The sequence below is a fragment of the Silurus meridionalis genome, chromosome 13, assembly GCF_014805685.1.
Source record: "Silurus meridionalis isolate SWU-2019-XX chromosome 13, ASM1480568v1, whole genome shotgun sequence".
Lineage (NCBI taxonomy): Eukaryota > Metazoa > Chordata > Actinopteri > Siluriformes > Siluridae > Silurus > Silurus meridionalis.
Genome location: NC_060896.1, coordinates 7,052,456 through 7,066,388, shown reverse-complemented (window position 1 = coordinate 7,066,388; position 13,933 = coordinate 7,052,456). Strand labels below are relative to the sequence as shown.

The window sequence follows — 13,933 nt, the reverse complement described above, 5'->3', positions numbered from 1 at the left end:
TGGCTCTTATGTGGGAATGAATGTGGTAATATGTGTTCTTATCTGCTTGTGTGTGTGTGTGTGTGTGTGTGTGTAAGGAGGAGGAGCTGGAGCGTTTGGAGAGGGAGTTTGCTATCCAGTCTCAGATCACGGAGGCAGCACGGCGTTTGGCCAGCGATCCTCACGTGAGCAGTAAAAAGCTGAAGAAGCAGAGAAAGACATCGTACTTGAACGCAATGAAGAAGCTGCAGGACATCGAAAACGGCATCAACGAGTACCGTATCCGCTCGGGCAAAAAACCCACACAAAGAGCCTCGCTCATCATAGAGGGTGTGTAAAAAAAAATAAATCCACACACATCTGAGACTGACTCTAATGATTAACTTATATCTGAATATTTGCATGAATCAGGAAGACTTTATTGTTATAATTATTAGTGTATATTGGTAATATATAATTGGTGTACACCATGTATGCTTACTTTTTTGAAATATTGTACAATACGTATAAAATGTAGGCCTCATTACATTCACTTCAGGCTGAATATACATTTGCTGGTCTGTGTCAGGTAACCACATATTTGAAGACGAACTATCCAAAAGCACATATGTACATCCTAAATACTTCGTTCACAAGTACAAGATTTGATTCTCTTTTCTGTTTTTCTGCCCCCTAGTGGGAGCATTAATGTTATGCAAGTCCCTAAAAGCCTGAAAGTTGTCCATGTTAACAAATATACAGATGTATATGGTGCATATAAGTATACAGTACAGACCAAAAGTTTGGACACACCTGCTCATTCAAAGAGTTTTCTTTATTTTCATGACTATAAAAAATTGTAGATTCACACTGAAGGCATCAAAACTATGAATTAACACGTGGAATTATATACATAACAAAAAAGTGAACTGAAAATATGTCATATTGTAGGTTCTTCAAAGTAGGCATCAAGAGAATGCCAAGAGTGTGCAAAGCAGTAATCTAAGCAAAAGGTGGCTACTTTGAAGAACCTACAATATGACATATTTTCAGTTGTTTCACACTTTTTTGTTATGTATATAATTCCACGTGTTAATTCATAGTTTTGATGCCTTCAGTGTGACTCTACAATTTTCATAGTCATGAAAATAAAGAAAACTCTTTGAATGAGAAGGTGTGTCCAAACTTTTGGTCTGTACTGTAAATTATGAGTTATTTACTTATAGGATTTTTTGTGGATAAAAAGGTGGTCTGGATGAACAAGACAACTAATTCTTAATAAAGTAAACAGAAGAGCACTCAGGATAATTTAATTATTGATGGCAGCTGCTACACTATAACTTTTATTTTTCGTGTGTGTGTGTGTGTGTGTGTGTGTGTGTGTGTGTGTGTGTGTGAGATAGATATGCTGGGGTTAAGGTTGGTTTGTTGCTCTCTGAGCTCTTTTTTGTGATTTTGTGAAGCTTCAATAAGTGAGTTAACAAAGTATCCTCCTATGGAAAGTCTGCCCTGCTGAGAGCAAGAGGAAGTGCAGTTGCTGTAAAACAGCATGTATGTGTGCGTGTGTGTGCGTGTGTGTAATAGTGTGCTGAGTGATGTCAAGCACCGTGTTTCTATCTCTTTCGTGCAGAAGCGAATATCGGCTCAGAGGACAGCTCTCTTTCTGATGCTCTGGTGCTAGATGATGGTGAGTGTCTCTCTCTCCCTCTCCCTCTCTCTCTCTCTCTATCTCTCTCTCTCTCTCTCTCTCACAAACACACAAACACACAGTACATACGTACATGCATGCATATATACATACAATCATACATACACACCCAGCGTGAGCTGGATAATAAACCTTAACTAGTAGCATATGCTGCAAATTGCTTGCTATTAACCTGGCGGCAGTCTCCTGATGGGACGTTTCCATAGTAACAATACCGTGCCTATTGAATTTCACTTTACAACCATACAATTATGTACACACCTGTCATACAAGCTATCATTGACCTCTATCAGCCCTTAAAAGGGCTGTTAAAACCTGTAAAAATGACATTAAAATTTCAAGAAGAATGTAGTATTGCAATGCAGTTAAATATTAATGAGCTTATAATAGCATATAGCCTGAAACAGTGCAAGTATTAACAATACTTTATTTGTATTTTATTTACATTAACACTCAAGTGACAAGCGTTCTAAATCAGAAAATTATAAGGACTCAGCTTACAGGAGGCTAAAAGTTGGTGACCAGGTTCATTTCCAGGTTGAAACACTACCCAATACGTAAAAGTTGTTAAGTAGTTATGCAAGGCATTGTAAAAATAAAAAATGACTCAATATCTGTAACTACTGCCTCTAAAACCAAAACTACCTTCCAGCACACACCACACATGCTTATGATCTCATGTTCTTTTCATCCCCCCCTCACAGATGACCCCCAGGTAGCAGGGACACCCACTTTTTCTCCAGTTTCCTCGCCTCATAAAGGCCTTCCTCCCCGACCTCCATCACACAGCAGGCCTCCTCCTCCTCAGTCTCTGGAGGGTCTCAGGCACCTGCACTACCAGCGCAGCGACTACGACAAATCACCCATTAAACCCCGCATGTGGAGCGAGAGCTCACTGGACGAGCCCTATGAGAGAGTGAAGAAACGCTCCTCCCACTCCAGGTCTGCACCAATCATGCATCGTCATAAAAGTGAATGATGTGGCGCATCGATTTTGAAAAGTCTGCACTGAATACAAGTTGGCATTTGTATCGCAATGCATAATTTTAAACATATTTGCATCAGTAAAAACTTATTTATTTATATATAATTATTGGTAGGTGAGCTATACTTGTATTATTTAGAAAGTGACCACTCATTTATATGTAGGTTGTTTTCTCTTCAATAAGCTGCTACGTATCGTAACACCCCTAAAACAGAGGGGTGTCCTGAGAGTCACATGGAATATAGATTAAACTGGCAGAGGTAGAGCTGCATCTTTCTGGAGACAGGACAGAAAAAAAAAACTCTGGTTTTATTTCATCTTATTTTTCTTAATTATTTATTTATTTATTTTTTGCACTACGAAGGTGCATTTGTAAAAGAGCCACACGTAAGAAGGCCCTTTTGTAAATGTATGATTGTATTTGTAAATACATGAATTTGAATTTGGAATTTGAGTGATTTTATTTGCATTCACTGAAATTTTTTCAGGAATGATTTAAATGCTCTTTTGTTTTCACGCTCCGTATGTGTGTAGCAGTCACAGGCGCTTCCCGAGCACAGGAAGCTGTGAGACTGGAGGAAGTAACTCTTTGCAGAACAGCCCAGTGCGCACGCTGCCTCATTGGAACAGCCAATCCAGCATGCCCTCTACTCCTGACCTGAGGACCAGGAGCTACGTCCATTCAGCCAGGTACTGTGTATATATTTACACACAACACACAAGCATTTGCAAAATCACACACTTGTTGGGTGATCTTACTAATATGAGAACCTCTTTTTCTCAGCCTGTCTCAGCCTTTCCGTGGGCGGAGCTCTAGCCTGGAGTCTCAGGGGAAGTTGCTGAGTCTAGAGGCGGGACCAGAGGCGGAGCTTAGCCCAGACCTTTTCCTGTCAGGGCCACAGCGGACAGGAAGCAGCGGCTCGGTAGTGCCAGATGACTGCTCGTCATGCACCAGCCACTCGAGTTCCGAGCACTGCTGCCCACCGGCAGGTGCCAACCCGAACTATCGCACCCTCGCCGAGGACTCTCCTTCTAGAGCACGTCAGCGTCAGCGCCAGCGCCACAAATCCGCCGGTCACCTGGGCACCTCGAGCTCAGGCAGCATGCCCAACCTGGCTGCGCGTAACGGCGGGACACCCGGAACAGCCCACCAAGGCGTCTACCTAAACAGCCAGAGCCAGCCGTCTTCACAGTACCGCATTAAGGAGTATCCGCTGTACCCAGCAGGCAGCAGCCCGGGTGCTGTGGTGGTCCGCAGCCTGGAGAGCGACCAGGAAGGCCACTACAGCGTCAAAGCACAGTTTAAGACGTCTAACTCGTACACAGCCGGGGGCCTCTACAAGGAGGGCTGGGGGTCAGCAGGGGAGGATGGCGAGGGCGGCAGTGCCAGTGGCAGTGCCAGGCTTACACCTTCCAGGTCTCAGATAGTGAGGACTCCATCTGTAGGGAGGGAGGGATCTGGGAACAGAGCAGCTGTGTCTGAGGAGCTAAGATGCTGGTACCAGCGTTCATCTGGATCGATCAAGGAGCACGCACGTCTTACGCACACCAGTTCGAACACAGGGAGAGTCGGCACACTCGCGAAGGGCTCACCAGGTAAGACATCCTACTCACTATGTTTCATCTTTATATTTCATGAAGTCGTAAGGTTTTTTTATTCATACACATTATATTGCCAAAAGTTTGTGGACACCTGGTTATAAGTTTGCTATGTGCTTTTTGAGCATCACATTTCACATTTAGTCCGAATTTGCTTATTTAATTCTCTACACTCTTCTGCGGAGGTGTTAGACCAGATTTTGGAGTGTGCTCGTGGACTTTTGTGTTCATCAGCCACAAGTATGTTAGTAAAGTCAGGTACTGATGTACAGCGAGGACCCCTGGGGTGCTTTCAGCATTCCCCTAAAGGTGTTCAGTAGGGTTGAGATCAGAGCTCTATAGCAGGCCATTCAAAGTCTTCATCTCCAAAATATATCTTAATGGGGTTTCAAAGGCAAAGTGAACACAAAATGTTATTATACAGCATCCAAAGACGTCCTATACAATTATGTGATTTCAGTTTTGTGGTAACAGTTTGGAGAAGAACCACATATGGCAGGAAAGAGCATAACCGAAATGTACACTGTATTTAATATGGCTGCTAAATCAATTTAGCCATTCAGTAGTCAAATATTAATCAGCATGTATTTTTATTCTGCCACAGAGAGAAGGAATTAATTGTTCATATTTTTTCTATAAACCATGAATAATATCACCCTAAATGTACATATTTTAATCATACGTTATTGGTTTAGATTAATTTGTAATTAAATCTTTCAATTTTTTTATTTTTTTTATTTATTTATTTAGATCGATTTAGCCTCAAACACACCAAAAACAAAGATGTTAAATATTAACAGATATTTCATCAGTTTCTTTTAGATTTTATTTAAAAAATATTATAAATATTTATGTATTAAGGTAAAATAAGATGTACCTTTATCCGGAAATTTCCATGTTACAGCAGCAAAGAAAAAAGTGCAATATTGTTCATACACCAACAGTGTATGCACCAGAAATTTTGGATGGTTACGAGAAATTTAGTCACAATTAAAAGGAAATTTTGAAATGTTTTTTTTTTATTGTGGTGAGAAAAGGGCCTCCGTAGAGTCAGACCAAAGAAAACAACAGAAAGTTTTGGGATCATTTCAAACTGAAACATAAAGAGAACACAGTACAGTGCGTTTACTTCATTTTGAGTAATCTGAATTGTATTTTTATATTTTTATTAGAATTTTTATTTTGATATTGATATTTGTATTTGGATGTAATATGGCAATTAAATACACTAAATGGGATTTTCACAGATATTCATGTATTACAATTTCAGAAATTAAATTTAAATTTTTTTAAAAACTAAACAAATTATTATGTGTTAATTTTAAGAGACCTGTCTCAATTTCTCTTCTATATTTAGTATTGCTCTTTTAAAAAGAATAAGTACTTTTTACCTGATTAATCGATATTCTGGTTATTACTGAAATAATCGATAGCTACATTTCTGTAGGATATATTGAATATGTATTTTTGTTTTAGTTTTTTTATGAATTATTTTCTGATTGAATTTGATAAGACATAACGCAACATATAGTTTGATGACTTTGCACGTCTTTCTCAGTATCACTCGCACACTTCATGTTGTGTCTTGATTAATACCTCATTAGCAGTATGTGGAAGTTGACAGTAGTGTTTATTGGTGTGAGTTTAGTTAAATGCATTCCTGGGAGCGATACTGTCAGGGTGGTCTGTGTGTGTGTGTGTGTGTGTGTGTGTGTGTGTGTGTGTGTGTGTGTGTGTGTTTGGAAGGAATAATGGAATGCCCTCTGGCTGACTGAAACTCTGGGACTTAATCCCAACATCTGTCATATGGGGGTGTCAGTGACAGGCTCACTTTATTTTTCTGTTAAATCTGTTACAGCTCACTCCAAAACTGAGAGTACGCTATTGTGTGATTCTTTGAGTGAAGAAGTACGGAATAACGGTGTGTGTGTGTGTGTGTGTGTGTGTGTGTGTGTGTGTGTGTGTGTGTGTGTGTGTGTGTGTAGCCGCATCCCCACTCAGCCAGAGAAGTGGAACTCCATGTAGTGAGTCAGCAGCAACGCCGCCCTGCAGCCCCCAGCACATCCTCAACTGGCAGAGCGGGTAAGAGTCAAAGGCAACTTTTTTTTTGGCACAATCAGGACAAGTTTTTCATTATTTGAATTACGTGCTTGTGGGCTCTATCGCTAAAATGTGTACTAGATAAGCCACAGTGCTAATTAAATTACAGCAAACCAACAGCAGTTTACCCTAAAACACACTGTAATTCAGTTCCACCAGATTATAAAAGAACAGTTTATACAGTAATAACCCCAGCATGAGCTCAGTGTTAATCCAGGTAAAAGTTCTCAAAAGTTTTATGGAATATCTTGAGTACCTATAACAGGGATTTATACAACTGTAATCAGGAAATTTGTGTGAAATGACATGGAATGTGTACAATAATGTAACAGTGGCTTGAAGTGTAGTAATAAAGGCTTTATGAATAGCAATAGACACTTTAGGTGTAGTAATAGAGGTTTTATGTATAGTAATAGACACTTTATGTAAAGGCTTAATAATAAAGTATAAGTAAAGTAAAAAAAATAATATTTAATCGCGATTAATCGTATGATTGTCATGAGTTAAATCACATCAACTTAATCGCACATTTTTATGTGTTCTATATTTTTTATTATATTTCTATAATTTTTTGTTCTAAATGCACCTCAAATTAAAGTTTTTAATACTCTAATCAACATGGGCATGGGCAAATATTGATGCTTAATGCAGATGTATGTTTATTATTAGTGAAACCAAACTCAACCTAGAGCATGAACATATTCTTGTAAATGTTTGAAAGTAATTATGGTGTTTTAAAATTCATAATTAATCAGGACACCAAACGAAACCTTTATGTTTCTACACGGACGGATTGAATTGCCAGATGTGTGCACCATGGTGTTTATTTAGTCTGAGGGAATAGGGATATAAGCTCTGATCCATTACTACAGTAGATGGCGTTAATCGCGTGTTAATAAAATGAGTGCCATTTAAATGAATTTGCGCAGCCCGACTTTTTATATAATAATAGAGACGTTATGTGTAGTAATAAAGGCTTTATATGTTGTAATTGACCATTTATGCCTAGTAATAGAGCCTTTTTGAAAAGTAATAGAGGCTTAATGTGATAACAGCTTTATGTATAGTACGGTAATAAAGGTTTTATGTGGAATAATAAAGGTTTTAAGTTTAAGTGTAGTAATGAAGGTTTTATGTTTCATTATAGAGGTTTTATGAATAGTAGTAGTTTTTTGTGTAATAATAACAGCTTTGTGTAGTAATAAAGGTTATATGTTTAGTTATAAAGGTTTTATGTTTAGTTATAGAGGGTTTAAGTGTAGTAATAAAGTTTTTATGTCTAGTAATAGAGGTTTTATGTTTAGTATTAAAGGTTTTATGTGGAATAATATAGGTTTTAAGTGTAGTAATAAAGGTTTTATGTTTAGTAATATTTTTGTGTGTAATAATAACAGCTTTATGTGTAGTAATAAAGGTTTTATGTGTAGTAATAGAGGCTTTATACATAGTAATAGAGTCTTTTTGTATATAATTGAGGCTCTATGTGTAATGATAAAGGTTATATGTGTAGTGATAAACATTTTATTTATAGTAATAGAGTTTGTTTGGTATTAATAACAGCTTTACTTATAATAATCGAGGCTTTAAGTATACTATAGTGGTTGTATGTTTAATACAACCTATATGTAATATAGGTTTTATATGTAGTAATCATTTTGTAGTAAAATTGAAGTTTAGTCACAGTATTTAATTAACACAAGTAATAATTATTTTTTCTATAAATGTGTGAGCAAACAATAATACCTGAAATCCCTTTGTGTTGTTTTCTACAATTATTCTGTCCTTTGTAAAGAGTTAATTTATGTAATTATTAATTAAATTTTAGTTTAGAAAAAAAGCTAATTTAGATGTTCAGACTCGATTGCACTGGACTATAACAGTGTAGTGTGTGTATATATAGTATATAACAGAACCTCCATGTATTAACCCTTCTAAGCTTTAACACCGTCCTTCTTTCACTCGCTAACTTCAGTTACTGTTCACCTCTCTCTCTCTCTCTCTCTCTCTCTCTCTCTCTCTCTCTCTCTCTCTCTCTCTTTCTTTCCTTTCCTAATTTTATCCTCTCTAACCCACTTCTGCTCGGTTTGGCCTGGGTGTGTGTTCCTGTGTGTGTTTGGTGTTTTCTTCGGGGCAGTGATACAGCTGAAAGCTCTCCTACTGAGGACCGCTCTCCCTCTCACCAAAGCACTGAGCAGTAGAGAGGTATTCTTACTCTTCCTTTTCTTCCTCCTCTCTCTCTCTCTCTCTCTCTCTCTCTCTCTCTCACCCTCTCTCCCTCTCCCAGCCTGTCGTCTTTTGCATGTTGACTCTGCGTCATTTGCACAGTTACAGTTCATGCTTCTTGCATATGGATCGTATGCTGTTGAGATATTAATCACACGAATTCGATAATGTAGTGGAACATTTTATCCCTGTCCTAGATGTGTTTTCTTTATGCAAAAGATGGTGGTCTCATCTTTCTTTCATTTCCTTGAGGTCGCCACATTGATGTTCATTGACTATATAAGATATGATGTAATGTATCGGGGAGAGATTCGGCGGTTAAATATGGCGTTTAAAGATGACTGGAAAAATTTTCAAGCCTAACGTGTTTATACTTGCGGCTAGTTGTTTCAGCGACTGGATGAAAATTTGTTTTAAATGTCATAGCCTTAGTTTTTTTTATCTTGCATTTTTATCTAAATAATCCCAATCTGGATTTAATGCTAATACTCAAGACGCATTGATTCAATGTAAATATGATTGCTCTCTGGGGCTTTTAGATTGTCTTAGGATTTATCTGTATTACTTTAACAGTTTTGTTTGTGTGTGTGTGTGTGTGTGTGTGTGTGTGTGTGTGTGTGTGTGTGTGTGTGTGTGCGTGTGCGTGCCTTGTTCACAGATCATTCAGCGACAGCTGTTTCCTGAGCAGTCCCCTGTGCTCCGAGCTTGCCGATGTGCAGTGGTATGGACACGAGAAGGCCAAGCCAGGAACCCTCGTCTAGACCAGTCCCTCCATCCCTCCCCTGCTTCATCTCTTTCTTCCTGGAACAGTGTTCTCTGGGTGGATCTGTCCACAGGCTGGACCTCAACACATATAATAGACATACCTACGGCTGGAGCCAACACCTCTTCACCTTCTCTCTCTCTCTCTGTCTCTCTCTGTGCATATCCAACAGTACAGTGGCTCTGGATTTTGGGATCACTGAGGTTGCACCAAACTGTACTAAACCAAACCTAAGTTGACCTTGCTGACCCTCCCACTGCGTATCATATGAACTCTGAACTGTGACCCAGTTAGCTGCCAGCCAGTTGCTCCGTATGCACAAAAACCCTTCATCCAATCCCATCGCTGGATTGATACACCAGGGGTGTGGCCTCTTCTTTTTTTTTTTTTTTTTTTTTGGAGGTGTTTGTGTGTGTGTGTATTTGTGTGTATGTATGTGTGTGTGTACATTCTAGTGAACTGCCTCCAAGTATGCATACTCAAACACACATCGGTGTGTAATTCTGCATAGAAAATAAGGAGCACTCACACACACCTACAGGACGTTGCTGTTGGCCATTTTGTTCGTAACCTTCATCTGCTCTGTTCTGTTGAAGTAGCTGCGATGAATCACACACCCCAGTCCACTGAGTGAACCATAAAAAAAATGTCCCATTTTATAACGTTCTGTAGAAAATATGTGCATAAATGAGACCACAAGACCGCAAGATGACAGAAACACCCATTTAGATGCGAATCATTCAAGAATTATTATAGGCATTGTTGTGATTTCTAATTATGAAGACTGTTAGGAATCAGAAGGTTCCTTCCCAAAAGTTTCTCAGAAATGCTTTCGTAAAAAAGGCTAACCGCACTGCAATGACAACTGAAAACCACATTAATTATTCCCGAAAACCTTGAAAATCCCTCTCCAGAATATATGGATACAGTAAATAATGCATAAACAAAAGGCAGCTCTGAAATGTATGATTTCAGAAGTGGTGAGTGAATGTCTCCTTAAATTCAATATCTAAATCTAATTGATAAAAAATTTTTATGGCCCTCCTGCATTAAACAGTCAATAAAAAGAGACACCATTTCAGACTCCACTCAACCAGTAGCATATTATGAGCAAAATATGAATGTTAAACCATGAAGGTTATGAATGTTAAACCAGCCAGTTTTATCTCTCTGCCTACCTAACAGTAGTGATCATACTGTTAAAGTACTAAACAAGTTGATAAACAATAACAATGCTTATTTACTTAAAATGTAACTTAAATTGAATAAAGTGGTTCAGTTTAAACTTCGACCATCAAGAACGTAACCTCACATGAACTAGGAATGGAATCGGGTACAAATCCTCATAATGACTTCTAAAGAAATACAGACACAAATATGAGGAAATCTACTGCTTGTTTGGTTTCGTGCCGTCTGGTTTAGATTAAAGATGCGTGTCAGGACAACATCTAAGTGAAAGGTTTTTACTTCACATATAGGTCAGGGTAGCTTAGGCTGTATAATTTGGTATATAATTTGGTATTAAATTCATAAGCCAAAATTTTAATTATTACAAAAATAATAATAATTGCATGAGGAGGATTTAAAAACAGGCCCATGAACAGATCTATTCGAGATCCAAGTGATCTCAGGTTGAGGACATTTTAGAAAAGATCTTTTTAAGACTAGACTCTGGGTTTAGAGTGTCCAGGACATGTCATGCACCACATGTGGGTTGCATTGTGTTACATCAGTATAATGATTTGTCTTCACACCCATTAATAAGCTTTACAATATAAAGCTTATACTGTAAAGAAACATTATTAGTGCTTTAGAATAATTTCTACTGATCTTGATCCTAAAAGTCTGTGGAATGTCCAGGTGTTCCCACGATTCCTCACTGAAGCAGAAACGTTTGTGTTCGTTGTCATTGCAGGGCTGGATGTAGACTCACTAAATGTCATCATTAGCAGGCATTTGTGTAAACATTTTGAGGCTTGTGGTCTCCATCTGTTGGTCTTTTTTTCATTTATCCTCACTTTATTTCAAGATCTATCAGTCGTCATACAATAGCTGCAAAGTTTCCCCAAAAGTCACGTGGTGCCATATTTGTTCTGCTGTCTTTTATGGGAAACTCGTCTCCGAACGCTTGTTAGATGTGAGCTGTGTGTGTGTTAGTGTAACATTTTGATGAAGTACTGTATGTGCCGCTCACTCACTCACTCACTCGGGCAGCTCCACCAGCCTGCTAGCCACCATGGTGCTCTGAGCCTCTACTGTACTGTACACTGATGAATTACAAATGTCCATAATCTAACCTGGCTTTGAGCCCTCAAGTCACTTTCGTACCTGACATCTTCAACATTGTTTTTTTTTTATTGTTTTTGTTTTTTTTATCTGCTTACTGACAGTTTTACTGTTCTGCATGCAGTTAGCACCAGACTGTTTGTACTCACTTAGGGACTGGACGAAACTATAAAGAGCACAACGTAAAAGGGGCACGTCATACAGAACAGACACTGACCAACAAACTTCTCTCTAATGATCTTACCTCTGTGCCATTTCAAGCGACAGTCTAAGCATTCCAGTATACGAGCAGAACAAACACATCCGGACCTCGGTTTCTGAACGCGGACAAACCTCCATACTCATTGTAGGCTTTTAGACCGGAGAGAGGGAAAAAAAACACAGGGTGTTTGTGTTTCTCTACACAGCAAAACGATTTAAACATGAAACTATGGTGCTCTTCTACTCAATCTGTCTATCATGTGACGGCGAACCACAGCAAGCCATAACAACCGCATTTCTATACACACCCCACATGGTACAACACACACTTGGAAATGGACTCTCTGCAGCAAAGGACTTAGAGATATCTAAAAGCACACTTTTTTTTTTCTTTGTATACATATTTCCATTATTATAGTGTGTGTGTGCATTATGTGCCATCAGACCCTTCATGACGGAGTTCAATCCTGACACCCTGCAATGTGAAATCGATTGCTGTTTGTGTGGTTTTTCACAGATTCAAGACTAATGTTTTTAGCCAGAACAATGTAATGCTGCCTCTTTTTTAGGCCTGGATGGTGTGTCATAAGTGCAAAGCATGTTAACAAACCAGAGAACAAAATATAAGTATTAAAAAAGGGAACAAAACTAACATTTTAACAAATAATCAGAAGAAAAAAAAACTGCAAAAATCACATCAATATTAAATTGTAATAGGGAGGTCCTTATTGAACATGATATGCTGGTATCTGGACTTAATCTGTGACTATAAAAATAAGATGGAATAAAAGCAAGGGCAGATTCAATTCCAGTCAGCAACAAGCATGTAATGTTCTCTGAGGACCTCACTTCCTGTTTTGAGATGATGTTGAGGTGGTTTTCATTTGTTTTTTTGTTTTTTCATCTTTTTTTTTTTTTTTTTTGCATTTTTGGTTTGTTAACATGTGCTGTACTTCCAGGTCACCGTAGGCCTGAGTTTGAACTTCAAGAACAGTTCAGAGGCAAGTTCAGTTCTTTGGTGTTAAAATTAATCCTAGAAACATCCGGAGTCAAAGATCTCCGTAACCCTCTCACATGATGGCGTCTCATCCCACTGTGCTGTGATTCAGGCCTTGTCCTTATCTCTCCACTGAGAAATGAGAAAAACGTATATTCTCTCCTCATGCCCTCCTTCCTACCTGTATTTAATAACAAGCCTAAAACCTTTTATAACAAAAAAAATAAACTAACACATTTATCAACATATATGGAAAAGACTATGGAAACCTGTCTGGGTTATTTTTCACAAAGAAAAAAATACTGAATTGTTCAGATGTTTTCTTTTTTTTTTTTTTTTTTTTAAATCAAACAGTATTTTTATTTTTTATTTTTCACTATGTCAGGACAAAGTAACCCTTTCAGGTGCTACAGGATGACCAGTTACTGCGTTGTTTTCTAGCTGTAGACTTTTCCTAACCGTTGTCAATAGTTTTAATACGAGTTGTGCAAAATGAAGGATGTTAGTTACTAAACCGTGTCGCTCACACCCTCATTCCTGACAATAGAGCATGTGTTCATCACTTTATGGAGTTCGAATCAAAAATAACCGCAGACATAACGGTGTTGTAGAAAAAAAAAAACACAACAACAAATGTGGAGTTGTTGAGGAGAATAACAATGAATTCCACAGTTAATTTATTCTTTTTCTATTAAGAATTTGTATAGTAACTTTAAATTTTTTCAAAAACCGTGTTGGCAACTGAATCTGAATTTTCCAGATAAGAAATGTGGTGGTTCTTGAGATTATGAAAATAAATTATTGCTGAATGTTCTCTAAACCTAAGTGTGATTTTTCTTATTGGGGTCCAGTTTTTTTTATCCTTCGTTTTCACATTCCATAAAGAGGTTGCAAAAAAAAAAAAAAAAGCACTGCTATGGTGCAAGCATGTGAAATGCAGAATATTATGAATGTGTAATAGTCATTATTATTCACCAGAGAGCAGCTACAGAGAGAAAAAAGAGATGACATTGACTGCTCCTGCTCTTCACCCTCTTCTGCATAGTCCCCAGGGGTCGTTTTGAAATTAAATTTCTTCATGAATATTAATTATGGGAAATTATACATTGGAAT

General features: G+C 38.0%; 1 protein-coding gene across 11 annotated transcripts in view; it reads left to right on the top strand.

Moving 5' to 3' along the window:
- Positions 1–13,640, top strand: part of frmd4a (FERM domain containing 4A) — a 133,757-nt gene extending 120,117 nt beyond the window's left edge. For 9 of the 11 annotated variants that reach the window (XM_046864204.1, XM_046864203.1, XM_046864200.1 and 6 more), the window contains 7 exons: positions 78–309; positions 1,589–1,645; positions 2,371–2,608; positions 3,186–3,341; positions 3,436–4,247; positions 6,236–6,332; positions 9,232–13,640. In XM_046864204.1, coding sequence (XP_046720160.1) covers positions 78–309; positions 1,589–1,645; positions 2,371–2,608; positions 3,186–3,341; positions 3,436–4,247; positions 6,236–6,332; positions 9,232–9,334 — 1,695 coding nt within the window. In that variant the 3' untranslated portion in view covers positions 9,335–13,640. Of the gene's footprint in view, positions 1–77; positions 310–1,588; positions 1,646–2,370; positions 2,609–3,185; positions 3,342–3,435; positions 4,248–6,235; positions 6,333–8,484; positions 8,553–9,231 lie in introns of all 11 variants that reach the window. The other 2 variants (XM_046864202.1, XM_046864201.1) reach the window with 1 other exon arrangement.
- Positions 13,641–13,933: the final 293 nt, after the last annotated feature.